This window comes from Pongo abelii, chromosome 10, assembly GCF_028885655.2.
Source record: "Pongo abelii isolate AG06213 chromosome 10, NHGRI_mPonAbe1-v2.0_pri, whole genome shotgun sequence".
Taxonomy (NCBI): domain Eukaryota; kingdom Metazoa; phylum Chordata; class Mammalia; order Primates; family Hominidae; genus Pongo; species Pongo abelii.
This window is the reverse complement of record NC_071995.2, coordinates 49,715,457-49,734,733: the sequence shown is the minus strand read 5'-3', so window position 1 is coordinate 49,734,733 and position 19,277 is coordinate 49,715,457. Positions and strand designations below refer to the sequence as shown.

General features: G+C 43.9%; 1 protein-coding gene across 3 annotated transcripts in view; it reads right to left on the bottom strand.

Annotated features, from left to right (window-relative positions):
* ACVR1B (activin A receptor type 1B) overlaps positions 1-17,292 on the bottom strand; it is a 45,757-nt gene extending 28,465 nt beyond the window's left edge. For 2 of the 3 annotated variants that reach the window (XM_009247748.4, XM_054527263.2), the window contains exon 1: positions 17,127-17,292. In XM_009247748.4, the coding sequence (XP_009246023.2) occupies positions 17,127-17,217 (91 nt within the window). In that variant the 5' untranslated portion in view covers positions 17,218-17,292. The remainder of the gene's footprint in view (positions 1-17,126) is intronic. The other variant, XM_024257180.3, reaches the window with a different exon arrangement.
* Between the last annotated feature and the right edge of the window lie 1,985 nt (positions 17,293-19,277).

Genomic DNA, 19,277 nt, shown 5'->3' with positions numbered 1-19,277 from the left:
TAGATACCACAGAGCATCACATCCACCATATACCATAGATCAAAGCTGTCAAGCCTCCACCCAAATTCAAGGAAGGGAGACGGGTAGACCCTGCCTATTGGAAAGAGTGTCAAAGTCACATTGTAAGAAAAACATGTGGGATGGGAAATATAGTTGCAGTCATTTAGGAAATACAATTTGCCACAAAGACCCACTTCTTTAGGTCTAAAACGTCCCATATATTTATCACTACTTAAATTCAGAATAAAATAACATTTATTACAAGCCAACTATGAATATAAGATTGGTTTTAAACCTTTACCTCGAGAGGTATCTAACATCTACAACTTGTCCACTTCGAAATAATTTGGACTTGTATGTTTCCATAGCACGCTTCTCCACACAAGCGAAGACATAATTCTTTTTTTTGAGACAGAGTTTTGCTCTTGTTGCCCAGACTGGAATGCCATGGTGCAATCTTGGCTCACTGCAACCTTTGCCTCCTAGGTTCAAGCAATTCTGCCTCGGCCTCCCAAGTTGCTGGGATTACAGGCACCTGCCACCATCTCTGGCTAATTTTTTGTATTTTTAGTAGAGACTGGGTTTCGCCATGTTGGCCAGGCTGGTCTCAAACTCCTGACCTCAGGTGATCCACCCGCCTCAGCCTCCCAAAGTGGTGGGATTACAGGCATGAGCCACCGTGCCCGGCCAGAAATAATTCTTTTAGTTTCTCTGCTATCTCCTCTATCACTGAGAGCACCTTTAGGGAGATATAATTACATAGTGATTAACAGCCTGGGCTCTGAGGTCAGACAGCCTAAGCTTAAATCCTGGTTCCATCGCTTGTTAGCTTAGCAACACTAGGCAAGTTTCTTAGGCTCACAGGACTCGGGCTGCCCAATTAGAAAATGCAGAAAACTAAGAGAATCAACTTCATAGGGTGGCTCTGAAGAATAAGATAATCAGTATATAAAGCTCTTAGCCAAGTGCCTATACAGCTAAGTGTACAATTAAATGCCAGACATTCCCACTAGCACCAGCCACCGATTCTCTAGCAGGTTTCCCCCAACCTTTAATATTTTTGTTGGTTTGTTTCTGTTTTTAAGACGGAGTCTTGCTCTTGTCACCCCGGTTGGAGTACAATGGCACGATTTCAGCTCACTGCAACCGCTGCCTCCTGGGTGCAAGCAATTCTCCTGCCTCAGCCTCCCAAGCAGCTGGGATTACAGGCACCCGCCACCACACCCAACTAATTTTTGTATTTTTAGTAGAGACGGGGGTTCACCACGTTGGCCAGGCTGGTCTCGAACTCCTGACCTCAGGTGATCCACCAGCCTCGGCCTCCCAAAGTGCTGGGATTACAGGCGTGAGCCACCGCACCACCTTTTTGTTTGTTTGTTTTGTTTTGTTTTGAGACGGAGTCTCACACTGTCGCCCAGGCTGGAGTACAGTGGCACAATCTCTGCTCACTGCAAGCTCTGCCTCCTGGGTTCATGCCATTCTCCTGCCTCAGCCTTCCGAGTAACTGGGACTACAGGCGCCTGCCATCACATCCGGCTAATTTTTTGTATTTGTAGTAGAGACGGGGTTTCACCGTGTTAGCCAGGATGGTCTCAATCTCCTGACCTTGTGATCCACCCACCTCGGCCTCCCAAAGTGCTGGGATTACAGGCGTGATCCACCGCGCCCGGCCTACCTTTAATGTTTTTAAGTGCCTTTAATTTTTTGTCATTGATATTGCAATCTTCCGCAAGTTATATTTTAAATTGCAGTTTCCCACAATATCATTATCATACCTAAAATAACTGACAATAGCCTTAATATAATCAAATATCCAGTCAGTGTTCAAAAATCCTTTATTACCTTGAAAAAATTAACAACTGGCTCAAATCCAGATTCAGGAAGGGCACAGTGGCTCACACCTGTAATCCCAGCACTTTGGGAGGCTGAGGTGGGAGGATCTCTTGAGCTCAGGAGTTTGAGATCAGCCTGGGCAACATAGTGAGACCCTGTCTCTACAAAAAGTAAAAATATCAGCTAGGTGTGGTGGCACATGCCTGTCATCCCAGCTCTTCAGGAGGCTGAGGTGGAAGGATTGCTTGAGTCCGGGAGAATGAAGCTGAGGTGAGCAGTGACTCTACCACTGCACTCCAGCCTGGGTGACAGAGCTAGACTCTGCCTCAAAAATAAAATAAAATGAAAATCCAGATCTAAACGAGGTTCTTCCACTGCACTCAGCTAAGAGATCTCCTAAAACCTTTTTTAATCTATAGGTTCCCCCTTGCGCTGTTATTTTTCCTTGCAAGTTACCTGTTGAAGAATCTAGGCCATTTGTCCTGCAGCTTCCCACATTCTGGATTTTTTGGGTTGACTCTCCAAGGTGTCATTTACCATGTTCCTCTCTCCTCTGTATTTTCTATAAGCTATTAGCTAGAGTTAGAGGTTTGATCTGATTCAGGCTCAAATTTCTGGCTAGAATACTAACAAGTGATGAATGCCACCCCTACCATCCCTCGCAAGGCACAGAACTTCCAGTTGTCTCTTTTTGTGATGTTAATTCTTTTTTCTTTCTTTCTTTCTTTTTTAGTAGTGTTTTCCTCTTCTACTTTTCCAGGTCCTGTGTATGCATTCCCTCTGTCTCCACACTCCCCTCCTCAACCCAACACCATTAGCTACACAGATTTTGGCATACACACATCTTTGGTCTAGAAAAGACTAAGTATTCCCTCTTCCAGACTACTTGAAATTTAGTCTGTAATCGATTTCATCCAATATGCAAGATCAAATTCAGTGTATTTCCTTAAGTAGTTCTAAGACTGCGTATCCTAAGGATGGGTTCTTAACCAAAACTGCTATATTCCTCTCTTGTTCGTGTTTGGATAATCAGTCTCTAATCACTGATGTCCGGCCTAATTCTGTGGCTTCTCCAAGCTCATTATCCCAGTCAGATGGTCTGCATCATATCTCCCCTAGCCCACCTATACACCATCCATATAAGGAAAGGACCTCGCTGAGCGATCTCACATGGTACTGTCTTTATCTAGTAAAGCTTCTACCTCCCATTGTGCTTTGATGCAGCCGCATCCTCCCCACAGGTCTGTACTCTAACATCTCCAACCTACTGGTTGTCCTCCCACCCAGCTGCTGACACTGAATCAAATACATCAAAGCTCTTACTTGCTACTAAGCATTTCAATTCTAATATTTCATTTTGAGGAATTCTACTTGGTGGGGGGGGGTCCAAAACTATAAATGTTAGTTGTGCTATTATGAATATCATATATCAGGGTTTTTAAAAATATACTTTATCTTTACTAGCTTTTTTTCCCCTGCTTACCAAATTAATCCATGTTTCCTTGTTTAAAAAGAACTTCAATCACCACAGAAATATATAATGTAGAGGTTGAGAGCCCCTCTAATTCCTGCCCCAGAGATAATTACTACTACATGTTTGATGTATATTCCTCCAGGGTTTCTTAGGCATACTATTTTTCAAGAGGAATTTTTTTTGCAAACTGATACTGAAAAACTGAGAACCGAACTTGTCCACCAACATAAATTAAATTACACATAGAGTAAACATATGATCATATACGTAAATTATATACATCAGATGAGATTCAATACAATCCGTATCAGAATCTCAGTGGCCTTTTTTTTGTTTTTTTCCAGAAATGAAAAAGCCGATCCCAAAATTCATATGGAATTGCAAGTGACCCTGAATAGTCCAAACAATCTTGGGAGAAAAAAAAATAAAGTTGGAGGACTCATACTTCTTGATTTCAAGCTTACAACAAAGCTACAGTTGCTAAGAATAGACATACAAACCAACAGAACGGAATTGAGAATCCAGAAATAAACCCATACATCTATGATTAACTGATTTTCAACAAGAGTGCTTAGAATATACAGGGGGGAGGAAAAGTCTCTTCAAAAAATGGTGATGAACAAATGGATAACCACATGCAAAAGAATGAAGTCAGACCCTTACCTAATACCATGTGCAAAAATTAACTCAAAATAGATCAAAGACCTAAATATATCAACTAAAACTTAAACTTCTAAAACTCTCAGAAGAGGGGTAAAACTTCATGAACTTGGATTTGGCAATGGTCTGTCAGATATGACACCAAAGCACAAGCAACAAAAGTAAAATGGATAAACTGGACTTCATCAAAATTAAAAACCTTTGTGTATCAAAGGGCAATATCAAAAAAGTGAAAAGACAATGGACAGGAGAAAATATACGCAAATCACATATCTGAAAATGGTCTAGAATCCAGAATATATAAAAAACTTTTCGGCCGGGCGCAGTGGCTCACGCCTGTAATCCCAGCACTTTGGGAGGCCGAGGCGGGCGGATTACGAGGTCAGGAGATCGAGACCATCCTGGCTAACATGGTGAAACCCCGTCTCTGCTAAAAATACAAAAAAATTAGCCGGGCATGGTAGCGGGTGCCTATAGTCCCAGCTACTCGGAGGCTGAGGCAGGAGAATGGCGTGAACCCAGGAGGCGGAGCTTGCAGTGAGCCGAGATCGCGCCACTGCACTCCAGCCTGGGTGAGAGCAAGACTCCGTCTCAAAAAAAAAAAAACTTTTCAAACTCAACAACAACCCAATTAAAAACTGAACAGGAGCCACTCAAGGTGGTGCATGCCTGCGGTCCCAACTATTCAGGAGTCTGAGGTAAGAAGATCTTTTAAGCCCAGGAGTTCAAGGCTGCGATGAGCTAAGAATACAACACTGCACTCCAGCCTGGGTGGACAGAGCAAGACCCCTTCTCTAAAAAACATAATTTTTAAAAAACCAACAAAACTGGAAAAAGACCTGAACAGACATTTCTCCGAAGATATACAAATGGCCTGCAAACACATGAAAAGATGTTCAACATCATCTCTAATGTACTGCAAATTCAAACGCAAATCAAAACCATAATGAGATACTACTTCATACCAACTAGGAAGGCCATAACAATATGAAAAAGAAATTTAATAAGTGTTGGTGAAGATTTAGAGAAACTGGAACCCTTGGTGCATTGCTGGGACATAAAAGGGTACAACTGCTGTGGAAAAAAGTTTGATGGTTCCTTAATAAGTTAAACCTAGAATTACCCTATAACCCAGCAATTCTACTCCAAGGCATATACACAAAATAACTGAAACTAATGTTTAAACACAGACTTGTACATGAATATTCTCAACAGTATTATTCACAATAGCCAAAAGGTGGAAACCACCCAAATGTCCATCAAATGATGAATGAACAAAATGTGGTATATTTATGATGGAATATTATTCAGCCATGAAAAGAAACTATTGATACGTGCTATAATATAGATGAAACTCGAAAACATTATATTACATGAAAGAAGCCACACATTAAGATTCTACGTATATGAAATGTCGGCCGGGCGTGGTGGCTCATGCCTATAATCCCAGCACTTTGGGAGGCCGAGGTGGGTGGATCACTTACAGTCAGGAGTTCGAAACCAGCCTGGCCAACATGGTGAAACCCCGTCTCTACTAAAAATACAAAAAATTAACTGGGCGTGGTGGCACATGCCTGTAATCCCAGCCACTCAGAAGGTTGAGACAGGAGAATCGCTTGAACCTGGGAGGCAGAGGTTGCAATGAGCCGAGATCATGCTATGGCACTCCAGCCTGGGTGACGGAGCAAGGCTTTGTCTCAAAAAAAAATAAATACATAAATAAAAATTAAAAAATAGTGGTGATGGTTTGCACATTATGAAGGTACTTAACACTACTAAATTGTACAATTAAAATAGTACATTTTATGTTATACGTATTTTGCTACAATTTAAAACTACTACCATAAATCCATATTTGCCAAACAACATATACAATATAATCTCAATAACAAAAACAAAAAAAACTACAGTGTTTTTCAAACTGTCTTCTTCCTGAATCTCTAGACTCTCCATCGTGTCCAGGAATCTCTGAACTCACAAAGAGGAAACCAGTGTCCTTTTCAACAGTTTCTCACTGGTATCTAGTACAGCACCTGGCAAATAGCACCTTGCTCAATAAACCTCACTCAACAGATCTCCGCCTAATAATTTCAGGGGCAGAGGGGCCTCTGCCAGAGTTGCTCAGCTTTTACTCACTTTATATACATTTCTACATTTTCATTTTTAAGAGTTCTGCTGTCTTAAAAAGAAAGACAATTGTTAATAGCTACTGATCTAGACAACTGCCAAAATGTTTATGAAAATCTGAATCAGGTTAAAAAATATCTGGCATTAAACTGTTCACAAAATAGAGGCAATGTGTGGCTTTCTTGGGGGACGGGAAGGCAATAACTAGGAACTGATACAGTACTAGCAAAGTTCTAACTAGCCTAAATAGAAAAATCTTGCAGCAGTAAAGCAATCACATGCCATCTGGTTAAAAGAAAAAAAGACCCAAGTTACATTTTCACCTTTCACAATCATCAAAATTAGATTTTAAAAATACATTAAAACAAAAAGCTTTCAAGTACCCACGAGCCATAATAAAGTCAAATTTTACAGGTGCCAATGGTGGTACATAGAAAAAAAAAAAACAAAAAAAATGTACTGGTAAAAAGCACTTATGAAAAAAATATAACTGACTTAATAAAGGAAGCTATTTGTATGGTGGGGGGTGGGGAGAAACACAGATTTAACAATAAGACACTTGATAAACTTGGTATTTAATTCCAATCTGGGAAAAGGTCTTGGAATGGGGTTTGCATAAGAGAAAGGTGTTTGGAGAGCCAGCTCCACACTATATCCATTCTACAAACTGCCTTTCTGACATTCTACTTGGAGACAAACCCAGCCCTAGAGAGCTGTTTAAACAAGTTCAACCTTAAGTCTCAGTTAGAGAATGAAAGCTTTGTTCTCACTCAGAAGAGACGTTTGATGTTTATGCTAAGGAGACCTGTCATTGCAACTTAATTTATGGCTGACTGTAAATACCTGAACATCTAGCAAGGGCCCATCTGCTGCCCAAGAGAATGTCAAGGTAAGACTGAAATGAGTGGGCCTCATTATGAGGGAGTGTGTCCAATGTTCCTGGGACCTATGTGTGCAGACTCAGCTGTCATATTTAGACAATCAGGAAATTGCATTTCTCCTTTGATTTCAGTTTATGATGAACATGTAAAATCACTGTTTTCTTTGTTGGAGTCTGAATAAACATACTTCTGGCTCAATAGAGCAGGGAAGGATATTTATCCCTGGTATTTTCTTCCTGACCTATTTATTATAGTATGGACGAATGGAGAGGAGACAGTGTATGTCACAGTTTTGAGTGAGAAGAGGGATAGGAATGATTGTTTCAGGCAACTGGGACAATGAAAAAAGAAAAATGAAATCAGCCAAACTGAGAATAAAACTAATGAGGTTGAGAGATCAAGTTCATTTGGCTGGAATAAAATGGGTAGGTGGTAGGATAAACAGAGATGAAAGAGGTGAGGTAGAAAGAGAGATGATGATGTTCCAAGTAACTCACAAATGTTTGCGGCATTTTTTGAGTAGGATTAAAATACTATATATACAAGATTATAATAAAATTAGAGCAAAACAGAATTGGAATTATTTACCTAGGATTTTACCGAGAGGATGGAAAAGAAATGAATTAATTCAATTAAACAAACTTATTAAGTACTTAAAACATGCAAGGCTCTGTGCAGGCCAAAGCCATATAACAAATAAGCCAGCTCCCCGCACCAACTCTTTGGGCATGGAGAGCGGGAGAAGAAGACAACTATAAACAGTGCAACTCCAACTACCAATACAGGCTGAGGGGAAAAGCAGAGAGGATGGAATCACTGACCGGGAGAACACAAGAGGACAAAGGTCCACACTGGAGGACGCTGGGTTTGGCTAGGAGGAGAAGTGGGGAGAAGCATTCCAGAGAAAAGGAAAAGGGAAGGCAAAGGGCTGTGAAAAAATATTAGCTATACTGGGTTCACAGTAAATTGACAGTTCAAACAATGCCAAGGTTCCAGCCAAAGACAAGAAGAGTCAGGGAGACTAAGACCAGATGAAACTGACTGCAATGCTAAGCTAAGGGGTCTAGGGTTGATCCTAGAAGCCACACAACCTCTAGGTCAGACAAACAGCGTGCATTTCCAAAGTTAGATCTAGCCGTAGGATGGAAAACAAACGGGAGATTGAAGGCAGAGAGCCTGGTTAGAAGGTCACTTTTACAGTACTCACAGTTTATAGTACAGTACAATATTTAGAGCGCATGTTTTAGACTTGGATAGACTTTGGACCCACTGCTTAACTTCTCTATGCCCTAGTTTTCTCATCTGTAAAATGGGAATAAGAGCCCCTAGTCCCTCAAAGAATAACCACATAGAGTAAATAATACAACACAGGTGCTTAGCATAATACTTTAGTATATATTAAACATTCAGCAAATCAGATGCTTTTATTACAATTGTCACCTGAACTCCTCATAGTCTGTGGTAGTTCCAACAAGCAGAAAAAAAGTCCATTTGTGTGTAAACTTTTTTTTTTTGAGACAGAATCTCACTCTGTCACCCAGGCTGGAGTGCAGTGGTGCAATCATGGTTTGCTGTAGCCTCAATCTCCTGGTCTCAAGCTATCCTCCCACCTCAGCCTCCCAAGTAGCTGGGACCACAGGCGCACGCCACCAAGCCCTTGTAATTTTTAAAAATGTTTTGTAGAGACGAGGTCTCACTATATTGCCCAGGCTAGTCTCAAACTCCTGGACTGAAGCGATCCCCTGTACCTCATTCTCCAAAATGTTGGGATTACAGGCATGAGCCACTGTGGCCGGTCTCTGTGTGTAAACTTCCAAAGGGCAAGGACAGACTCTTTCCTCAGGATCCCTCTCAGCATTCAGCTTGGTGCTAGGCACGTCCTGGATATCAGAAATGAACACTGACTGATTACAATTCAATCTTATCTTCTACAGGTATAAAAGGTAATATGCAAACATATACCAAGGCAATATAAAAGGATGTGGGGCAAGGTGAGTCCTCTACTACCAAAAAAAAAAAAAAAAAAAAACCCCAGAAAATATTTCAATTCCCAGATTCCTCAACTCAAACATCCCAAGCACCTAAAAAACTTATTTCCAAAGCATCCACAGTCCCCTCTCCCCTCCACTCACAAATATCTAGAAAAAACTTATAGTCAGATGAAAGCCACATGTAGTCAAAGGATTTATTTTTGTATGTGAGTGATGGGATGGCTGGGCACCAGGTCTCAAGTACCCTCATGCCTATCTTGGGGTATTTCTCATTATTCCCCTCTTGCTTTACCTATTTTCACCATCACCATTTGATTCACCCCCACCCAATGCATACATTTTTTAAACCACCACCTAGTTACTATTTCACAGTTCCTACAGGTCAGAAGTCCAGGCACAGCATGGACAGTGCCAGTTAGGGCTGCCTTCTCATCTAGGATTGGGTCCTCTTCCAAGCTTACTGGTTGTTGGCAAGATCCACTACCTTGCAGATGAAGGACTGAGGTCCCCATGTTCCTCCTAGCTGTCAGCTGGGAACCACTCTCAGCTCCTAGAGTTTGCCTGCAGTTCCTTGCCATGTGGCTGTTGGGATCAGCAGTTCACAACATGGATGTCTGCTTGCTTCCAAGCCAGCTGGAACATCTGATTTCCTCTTGTGCAATCAGCTGAGAAATCTCTCTGCTTTGAAAGGGCTAGTTCAATCAGGACAGACCCACCATGATAACCTCCTTTAGATGGCTAAAGGTCAACTGATTGAGACCTTAATTCTATCTACAAAGACTAGCATTTGACTGAATACCTGAAGCAGGTGTGTGTACACCAAACATGGGGAATCTTGGGGGAGTGAGGGGCAGAAGGTGGACTGTGGTAGGCACAACTGCCTTACATTTCATACTTTTGTTTATTGTCCACCTCACCTGGCAGAAGGTAAGCTTTCTGAGAGAAGGCAATTTTGTCTTTCGTTTACTACTGTATCCCTAACACCTGTAACAATGCCTAGTCTATGACAGGTGCTCAACAAATATGTGTCAAGGGACCCTTTGGATCAGGGGTCCCCAACCCCTGGGGCCACAGACCGGTACTGGTCCACGGCCTGTTAGGAACCAGGCCACGCAGCAGGAGGTAAGTGGCAGGCGGATACCTGAGCTCTGCCTCCTGTCACATCAGCGGCGGCATTAGATTCTCATAGGAGTGGGAAACCTACGGTGAACCGCGCATGCGAGGCATCTAGCTTGCATGCACCTTATGAAAATCTAACATGCTTGATGTGCCTGATGATCCTTTTTTTCTTTTTTTTTTTTTTTGAGGAGTCTCACTCTGTTCCCCAGGCTGGAGTGCAGTGGCGTGATCTCGGCTGACTGCAACCTCCGCCTCCCGGATTCAAGCTATTCTCCTGCCTCGGCCTCCCGAGTAGCTGAGATTACAGGCATGTGCCGCCACTACCATGCCCGGCTAATTTTTTATTTTCAGTAGAGATGGGGTTTCACCATGTTGGCCAGGCTGGTCTTGAACTCCCGACCTCAGGTGATCCACCCACCTCGGCCTGATGTGCTTGATGATCTGAGATGGAACAGTTTCATCCCAAAATCATATCGCCCCTACTTCCCCCGTGGGAAAATTATCTTCCACGAAACCAGTCCCTGATGTCAAAAAGATTGGGGACCACTGCCCTAGATCACCATGGTGGGTACTCAACATGCATATGTTTAGTTTGCAGTCTGGAAATGGGACTTCTAACTACATGTATTGAAATTCTGGTTTAGTGAAATTCTACAATTTTATTTCTACCACTTTTGTATACAGTTCTAACAAAATAAGGTTAATGCAAATTTATTTGTAACCCCAATATCAACATTCATGGTACCTTCCTGCTCACTGACAGCCACGCACAGAATAGTCACACATTTGAAACACCCACCACATGCGTTCCCAACTGAGGTCAAACAAGGCAACACCCTGCCTTCTTGTTTCAGCTGGCATACTGTAAACAAGTTATCCTTTCTGCAGTATATTTAGTGTCATGCTTTTCATTGATGATTTTGCTGTATAAAATGGTCCCCCACAAGTAGTAAAGTGCTGTCTAGTGTTCCTAGGTGCAAGAAGATAGTGCTATGCCTCACAGAGAAAATACATGTTAGAGAAGCTTAGTTCAGGCATGAGTTAATAGTGCTGCTGTCAGTAAAGTTCAATGTTAATGAACCAACAATATGTATTAAATAAGGCGTCTTTAAACAGAAACAAAGCCAGGCATGGTAGCTCAGGCCTGTAATCCCAGCCCTTTGGGAGGCCAAGGCAGGAGGATAATTTGAGACCAGCCTGGGCAACAAGTGAGACCCCATCTCTACAAAAAACATTAGCCAGGTATGGTGGCATGTGCGTGTGATCCTAGCCACTTGGGAGGCTGACAAAGGAGTATTCCTTGAGCCCAGGAGTTTCAGGCTGCAGTGAGCTATGATGCTTTTTTTTTCTTTTCTTTTTTTTTTTTTTTGACAGAGTCTCACTCTGTTGCCTAGGCTGGAGTGCAGTGGCGCAGTCTCGGCTCACTGCAACCTCCGCCTCCCAGGTTCAAGTGATTCTCCTGCCTCAGCCTCCTGAGTAGCTGGGATTACAGGCACACCACCACACCTGGCTAATTTTTGTATTTTTAATAGAGACGGGGTTTCACCATGTTGGTCAGGCTGGCCTCCAACTCCTGACCTTATGATCCACCTGCCTCAGCCTCCCAAAGTGCTGGCATTACAGGCGTGAGCCACTGCGCCCGGCCTATGATGCACTCTTGTACTATACAGCCTGGGTGATAGAGCAGGACACTGTCTCAAAAAAATAAAAATTAAAAATAAAAATAAACAGAAACACATGAAACAGGCCAGGTTCAGTGGCTCATACCTGTAATCTCAGCAGGTGAGGCCCAGGTGAGTGGATTGCTTGAGTCCAGGAGTTCAAGACCAGCCTGGGCAACATGTCGAAACCCTGTCTCTACCAAAAAGTAAATAAATACAAAAATTAGCCAGGTGTGGTGGTGTACACCTGAGGTCTCAGCTACTCAGGAGGCTGAGGTGGGAGGACTGCTTGAGCCTGGGAGGCAGAAACTGCAGTGAGTGAGATCATGTCACTGGACTCTAACCTGGGCAACAGAGCAAGACCCTGTCTCAAAAAAAGAAAAAAAAAGAAACACATAAAATAAGGTTATGTATTGACAGGTTGAAAAAGTGACCAGAGGCTCGCAGGAACCTAACCCTGTGTTTCCCCTAGGAGCAATGGTTGAAGATTTGGTAATTCAGTTCTACAATTCAACTTTATAGAACTACCACGAATAACAAGACTGTATTAGCCCCATTTTACAGATAAAACAATGAAGCTGAGAGAGAGGTAAAGTGGCAGCTCCAGGCACACTATGGCACAGCATCCTGTTTTATTTTCTTCACAGCACTCACGGACTGATAATTGTGTTTACTTATTTATTTTCAGTCTAAGCCATTGCAATTATAAGTTCCATAACAGCAGAGATTTAGGGACTTTTGTTCATCTTGTTCTCTGTTATTTCCCCATGCCAAAAACTGTTCCAGGCACATACCCAATCCAATGAATAAAGAAATCTCCTATATGTTAACTGTGTAAATATTAGGGGTGATGTTATGGTTTAAAGGGAAAGGCAGTTACTTTCATTATGCTAAATTCAAAATATTTAGGGAGACAAATGCAGGCTTAAGACTGGGTGGACACTAAAGAAAACCAAAAAGCCCAGAGTTGCCTAAAGTGGCACTGTCTCTGAACCCTAGAGAGCGGATAAAGATTGCCTGGGATGGAAACTTCACAGCTAAACCAAACTATGGCAACTCTACAGAGTAAAGGAAAGAAAGATACTCTCTGAAATCATATTTTTGCTTAGCACACCATTTCTCCATAACAGAGAAGAGAGAGCAGACATGGACAGAAATGGTGCCTCTGAAGCCAAAGCTCAAGTTAAACCTGCATGAGAGTGAAAAACTGAGAAGAACAGAAACTCAGAGCAGGTATCTGAACCTGGCCATGAGGCAGTGCCTGCAGAGTGAGAGAAATGCAAGTTGGACTTAAAAGGTTCCCGCATTCCCAGTCCAGGTGGAACTGATGGGCTGTGGCTACCTGCAGTTATGTCCAGCATCAGAAGCACTGGTGAGAAAGGACTCTAGGATTCCCTTTTTATGAATACAGAGAGGAAAATGAGATTAAGACCCTCTTACACCAACTTCTACAACAACAGCTAACACAAGAACTGAAGACAAAGAGGCGAGATCCCAGAATTAATGTTCACTGCTACTCTGAGCAAAAATTGAACAGTAAACAATAAAGATTTCAAAATTATAAAGAGCCACTTCAATATTCTAATTTAACCTTCAAAAATTAAGATGACCTAAAGCACCATGAACTGAGAATTCCATTCCACCTTAACACCCTGTGCTCCTCAGCTATTATGAGAACAGACTGCAACCCAATTCAACTCATGTTCCAAAATGCAACAAGCAGCTTCAACAGGACATGCTGGAAGAAGCAGCACGTCTCGTCGTTTACTGATTCATATTTTGGTAGCAAGGTTACAATTAGCTCACCGGTGGAGAATAAACCTATTTATAACACAGCAGTCCACCTGAAAGACATAATCATCTAAAAAGGTTCTTAGAGGAAAATAAAGTGCAGGTTCTTCCTGTACTGATTGCAGATTCCCAAGGTCCTTTTGGATAAAGTCCTCAGTCTAACCTTCCTGTGTTCACAGTCACCATTCTGGCCACTTCTCAGCCTCCATGTTCTTATGTAACATTTACATAGTGCCATAAACATACCCAGAGTTGCGTAAGAATTAAAACGTTGCCAAACCAATAAAGCCTTAAAGCAGGTCACTCCCTCCAGACTGTCTTTGATTAGCACAGGTATGCTGCCTAGTCGACGATGTAAGAGCCTGCCAGAGACAGAAATTAACTTGAGGAAATCTGAAAGGGGTCTACAAAAAAGCACAAAAAGAAAATAACCACACTGTGACATACTGTACGTCTATCAATCACAGAGTATGCTTTTCTGCTCCTTAAGATAAAAAAGTAACCCAGCATTGCTTATTCACTGAAGTCAGAAACTGTGTCTAAAAATACCTCCCTGCCAACTGGCTATCAGTAAGTCAGTCTCACAAATGTCCCAATAAGAGTGACACAAAATATTTCCTTATTTTTACAGAGGGAAAACTGAGGCAGTCACAGAAAGGTTAAGTTACTTGTTCAAGGACAACTTGTAAGGGAGCTAAGTTCTAGGGCTGAAAACCAGCCTCCTCCCTCCATCTGGCTTTAACCTTTAACCAGAGTAGCCATTTTAATATGTTTTATCACATCTGTTCCAGGAGCTGTTTGAACAAAACTAATCAGAGGTCTCTACAAGACTGCACTTCCACTGTACTTAAAATCCATGTCCACTCAACAAAATTACAAGGCTTGGCTTGAAATTAGATTTTTAGTCCGCTCACAAAATTTCAAAATGTTCCTATAAGAATGTCAAATGTCTCTCTTGTTGCTTTTGTCTTAAGAAATGAATGTCATGTTCTCCTGCTACTAACTCAATTTTACATTTTTAAATGTGAAAATTCCAAAGCCAGGCCTTAAAACATGTACACCTATCAAATGGATGCTATTTTTAACTGAAACTCATTCTCCTTATCACTGGCCTTTTACTAAGTCCTAGTTAATTCATTAATTAATAGAAACACCTATCCCCTTACTGCCCTCATATCATGTCCAAGCATCAGGCATCAGAGCTGTCTGGCTCTGTCACTCCTCCAGCCCACGTAGGGGAGCACTATATAGGAAATGCAGGGGAGGGGAAAAAAATCAACTTCTTGTTATCCCACAGCCTCTATTTTCCCAGAACTGACGTTTTACTTTAAGCCCTTTGCAGCAGTGGTCTCCATAGCATGCACTATTGGCAACTAGACGTGTCCCGGAAAAAACTGTAGTGTCTGGCCAAGAAGTTTAAAGGCCCTGGAGAATGTTTGCTGGACACACAACCTAATTTCCAATTTACCAAAAAAAGAAACGAACTCCCTATTTTACCCACCCACCTTAACCCCCACAAACATCCATTTTAGGAAGGTTACAAAAAAATGAACTCTGCCCCATTCAGAACCACTTGGATTATCAAACATTCTTAACTAGGCTCACAACCAGAAAAACCCCACAAACACTACATCAAATCAGCAGGGAAATGACTGTTAAAACTCCTGGATATATTAGGGGCAGGATAAAAATTCCTATATGAGGATTCAAAGATTTATACATACACACATAAAATGACAAACCTAGAGGTTCAAACTCCTTTTTTTTTTTTTTTTTTTTTACTATCCAGTAGAGAACATTATGTTACACATTCCAAAAACATGGCCCTTAAAAAGGCCCGACGAACATCCTTATTCATGCAAATCATTATCTCACCACAAATGTCAAGCTCTGTTCATACACCTTCACCGTGTTTCTCAAACCCCACAGCACAGATACCTAAGCCACAGAGCAGTGAGGCCGAAGAACACACACGAGGTGCTTAGGAGAAGCATTAGCCCAGGAACAAAGACCCCGCTGCACAGGCTCCACCACTGGGAACAAATATCAAAGCCGGAGATAATGAACTTGTTTTTGAGATTCCAAAGTGGCATGGTGTCTTTTCTTGACTGTCTGGTTTATTAAAGACGACTGAACCCACCTGAGAATCATTACTTTTAGTGTAAGAGAAGAGAGCCACAGAACACACTTTAGCTCCCATTGCTGGAATAGTGTAAGAGAAGAGAGCCACAGAACACACTTTAGCTCCCATTGCTGGAAGGTTAGGGGCTGCTGAGAAGTCAAAGCATCAGGCTTTGTACATCAGGAGCGAATACAATCCTGATCATCTCTCCCAGATCCATCTGTGGGTCAATAATCGCTTCAATATAACTGCCAAATATAACCTTCATCTGCTACCCCAAGGCCAAAACACATTCGCCAAGACTCTCTTAAATGAAATATTTTAGGGTTTCATCTGCTCTTCTCAGCCCCCAAAGCCTCAAAAACAACACAGCCAGCGGAGTGTCCCGCAAAAAGGTACCCGCTTCTACAGAGAGGAGAGTGGGGGTGGTATAAGGCGAGCCGCAGACTGTGGAGATTGGAAGGTGAGGGGTGTGTGAGGGTGGGCGGGCTGGGAAGAGGCATCTTGTAGGAAGGTAAATAAGTACTGACCAAGGGCCGGGGATACAGTCCAGTGGTGGGATCTTTAAATAATCTTGGGGGGTTGAAGACAGGTTCTAGGATTTCACCTGAAAGGCATCCACAAAGTGATTAAGTGAATGGGCCCCCCGGGGTAGGGTGGGGGAGGCGAGGAGGAAAGCAAATACACCTAGATTCAGCTCAACCCTTGGGGAACTCGGTTCCATAATGTTAGGGATTCCAAAGCCAGGCTCCAAAAAGGTTTAGGGGCCTGTTCGTCCCACTTCCTCCAAATAGCCTCCACGGGGCATGAGTGCCGGAGGGCGGAGGGGGGATTGCCCCACTGAACTCAAGGGATTGAGTGAAGGGGAAATGTGACTCCCTTTCCCAGAACATTAGGGAGGCAGTGGAGGGAGGGGAAGAAACACGCCAAGTGCAGGACCTGAAGGAAAGGTTAGAGACCCGTTCCCCTACAGTCTGAGGTGCGCGGGCTCTCAACATCAGGATCCCTCGGAGAGGCTAAGACCCCACCGCCCGAACCCCACAATCTTGGCGGGAGAAAGACTCCCCCCAGGAGCATCTGGAGGGAGGGAAGAAAGCCCCCCGCCCCTGGACACGGTGAAGGGCAGAAACCACGGACCTCCAAATCTTGGAGCTGGAAGCTCAGACTCCCCTCTCTGGAACATGAGGGGGCTGGGAGCGCGACCCCTGAGAGCTGCCCGAATCCAGTTCCGCCTGGAACAGGGCTCGGGTCCCCAGGGGCCCGGCGTGAGCTCCGTCGCCGCCGGGCGGCCGCGCCTCGGAGATCGGGGAAGCTGACTGGGGGTCACCCCGACTCCTCTGCGCCCCCCACCCGGCCATATTGTGCGCGTGGGGAGGGGGCGCGCTGTAGTCCAGCGGCTGCGGCTCGAGGCCTCGCCCTCGCCGGGCCCTCTCCATCCCGGCCCCCGCCCCCCGCCCCAGGACTCACCCTGGATCCCCCGGGGCCCGGACCCGCCGCTGCCGACGAGCAGGAGGACAACAAGGGAGAAGAAGGAGGAGGCTCCGGCCGACTCCGCCATAGTAACCACCACCGCCGCCGCCGCCGCCGCCGCAGCCCAGCAGCGCCCAGCGCGCGCGCGCGCGCCCCCGGCGCCTCCCCTCCTCCCGCGGCCCGGCTCCCGCCTCCCTTTCCTCTGCCCGGCGCCTGCACGTGCGCTCCCGGCGGAGCCGGCGCCGCGGCCGCCGCGCGCGCCCCCGAAGGGCGGGGCCGGGGCGCGCGCGGGCGCCCGCCTTAAAGGGGAGTGTCCCTGTTAAAGGGGTGGGCGGGGCTCACGCCTCGGCCAACCTCGCGGATCGGTGCCGAGCCCGGCGCGGAGGAGGCCAGAGCCGAACGTGCAGTCTCCTCCCTCTCCTGCACCCCACGCAGCGCAGAATTATCTTATCAGAGTCGATCCTCCGCCCCCGTCGAATATTCTACGAATCCCGTGCGTGTTCCAGTTCCTCCATCCCTGCGCCTAGCCTCAAGCCCCCAGCGCGTCCCCTGGGATCATCGCCGCGGTCTCCTAACTGGTTTCCCTGCCTCGCCTTGCCCCCTGCCATCCTCTGGACGCGGCAGCCTGTGTGATGGAATCGCGGCACGCGCCTTTTCAGAACATAGCAAGGCTCTTTATTGATGACAGTATGGGTGAGGGTGCCGTGTGAGGCACTCTGATTGGGCTGGTAGGTAGAACCCTTTTGGTAAACAATTGGCATTATGCATCAAATGCTTTAAAATCTTCATATCCATTTACCCAGTATTGTCCCCTGTCCTCAAGAAATAGTAAGAGGACAGATGTTTGTGAAAAATGTTAACTGTATATTTATCATTGTAAAAAGGTGGAAAATAAGTAGACAATAATAGAAAATGTTAAATTATGGCCCATGCGTATGATGGAACATTATTTAGTAATTTAAAATCCTGTTTACAAAAACTAATGACATGAGAAAATGCTTACAAGATGTTAAAAAAGCAAAATGCAAAACTGTTTACAGTATTATTCAAATTGTACTGATAATATGTGTTTATAGGAAAAAAAGACTGGAAGGATATTTACCCAATAGTAACAGTAGTTATTGCCATAATTTTTTTACTTTTTCTTTTAACATTTCAATAATTTCTAAATATTTTTCAAATAAATGCTACTTTCAAATCTAGAAGAAATGCTTAAGAAAGCAAACAAATCACGCCATATCTTTCTGAAAAGAGGTCAGTTTCTTTAGCTTGAGAAAAAACTTGATATAATGGAAAGGGCAGAATTTTTGCAGCCAGAGAATTCTGGATCTGAATTCTGCTTCTTACTAACTAGCTGTGAAAACTTGGGCAAGGTTTGAACCTCTCTAAGCAGTTTCACCATCTGAGATCTAGGGGTGGAAAGGACGGCCAAGAGATAGGGGGAACAGTTTCTTAAATGGAATTCTCACCTAAGTTTCACCAACCTGAAGAACTCCCATCGTCATATCCGGAAAAAATAAAGCTGAAGACACACTTGCCAGACACAGTGTACACACAATCACATAAAGTCATGGGGAGGCATTGTCTACAAGTTGGTCAGTGTAGCTGGATGAGTAAATAACTTATTCTCCTCTCCCTCATCTCCCCCAAATAGGCACACCCCACCCAGTCCATCTAAGTGGTTTCCAGTCCATGCTCTATCCACCCAGCTGTGGTGCACACAGTGCTGGGTTACTGTGTTAGTTTCCTACCACCAAACTGGGTAGCTTAAAATAACAAATGGATTCTCTCACTGTTTGGGAGGCTAGAAATCTGAAACCATGGTGTTGGCAGGGCCATGTGCTCTCTGAAGGCTCTAGGGAAGAATCCTTCCTTGCCTCTTCTAGCTTCTGGTGGTTCCCAGGATCCTTGGTGTTGTTTGGTTTGCGGAAGCATAACCCCATGTCTTCACATGGTTATCTTCCCTCTATGTCTACATCTCTGTCCACATTTCTCTCTTCTTATGAAAAGGATACCAGTCATTGGATTAGGGCCCACCCTAATCCAGTATGAGTGCAAATGATCTTAATTGGTTACATCTGCTGCTAAGATCCTCGTTCCAAGTAAGATTACATTCACAGGTTCCTGGTAGACACGAATTTTGGGTGG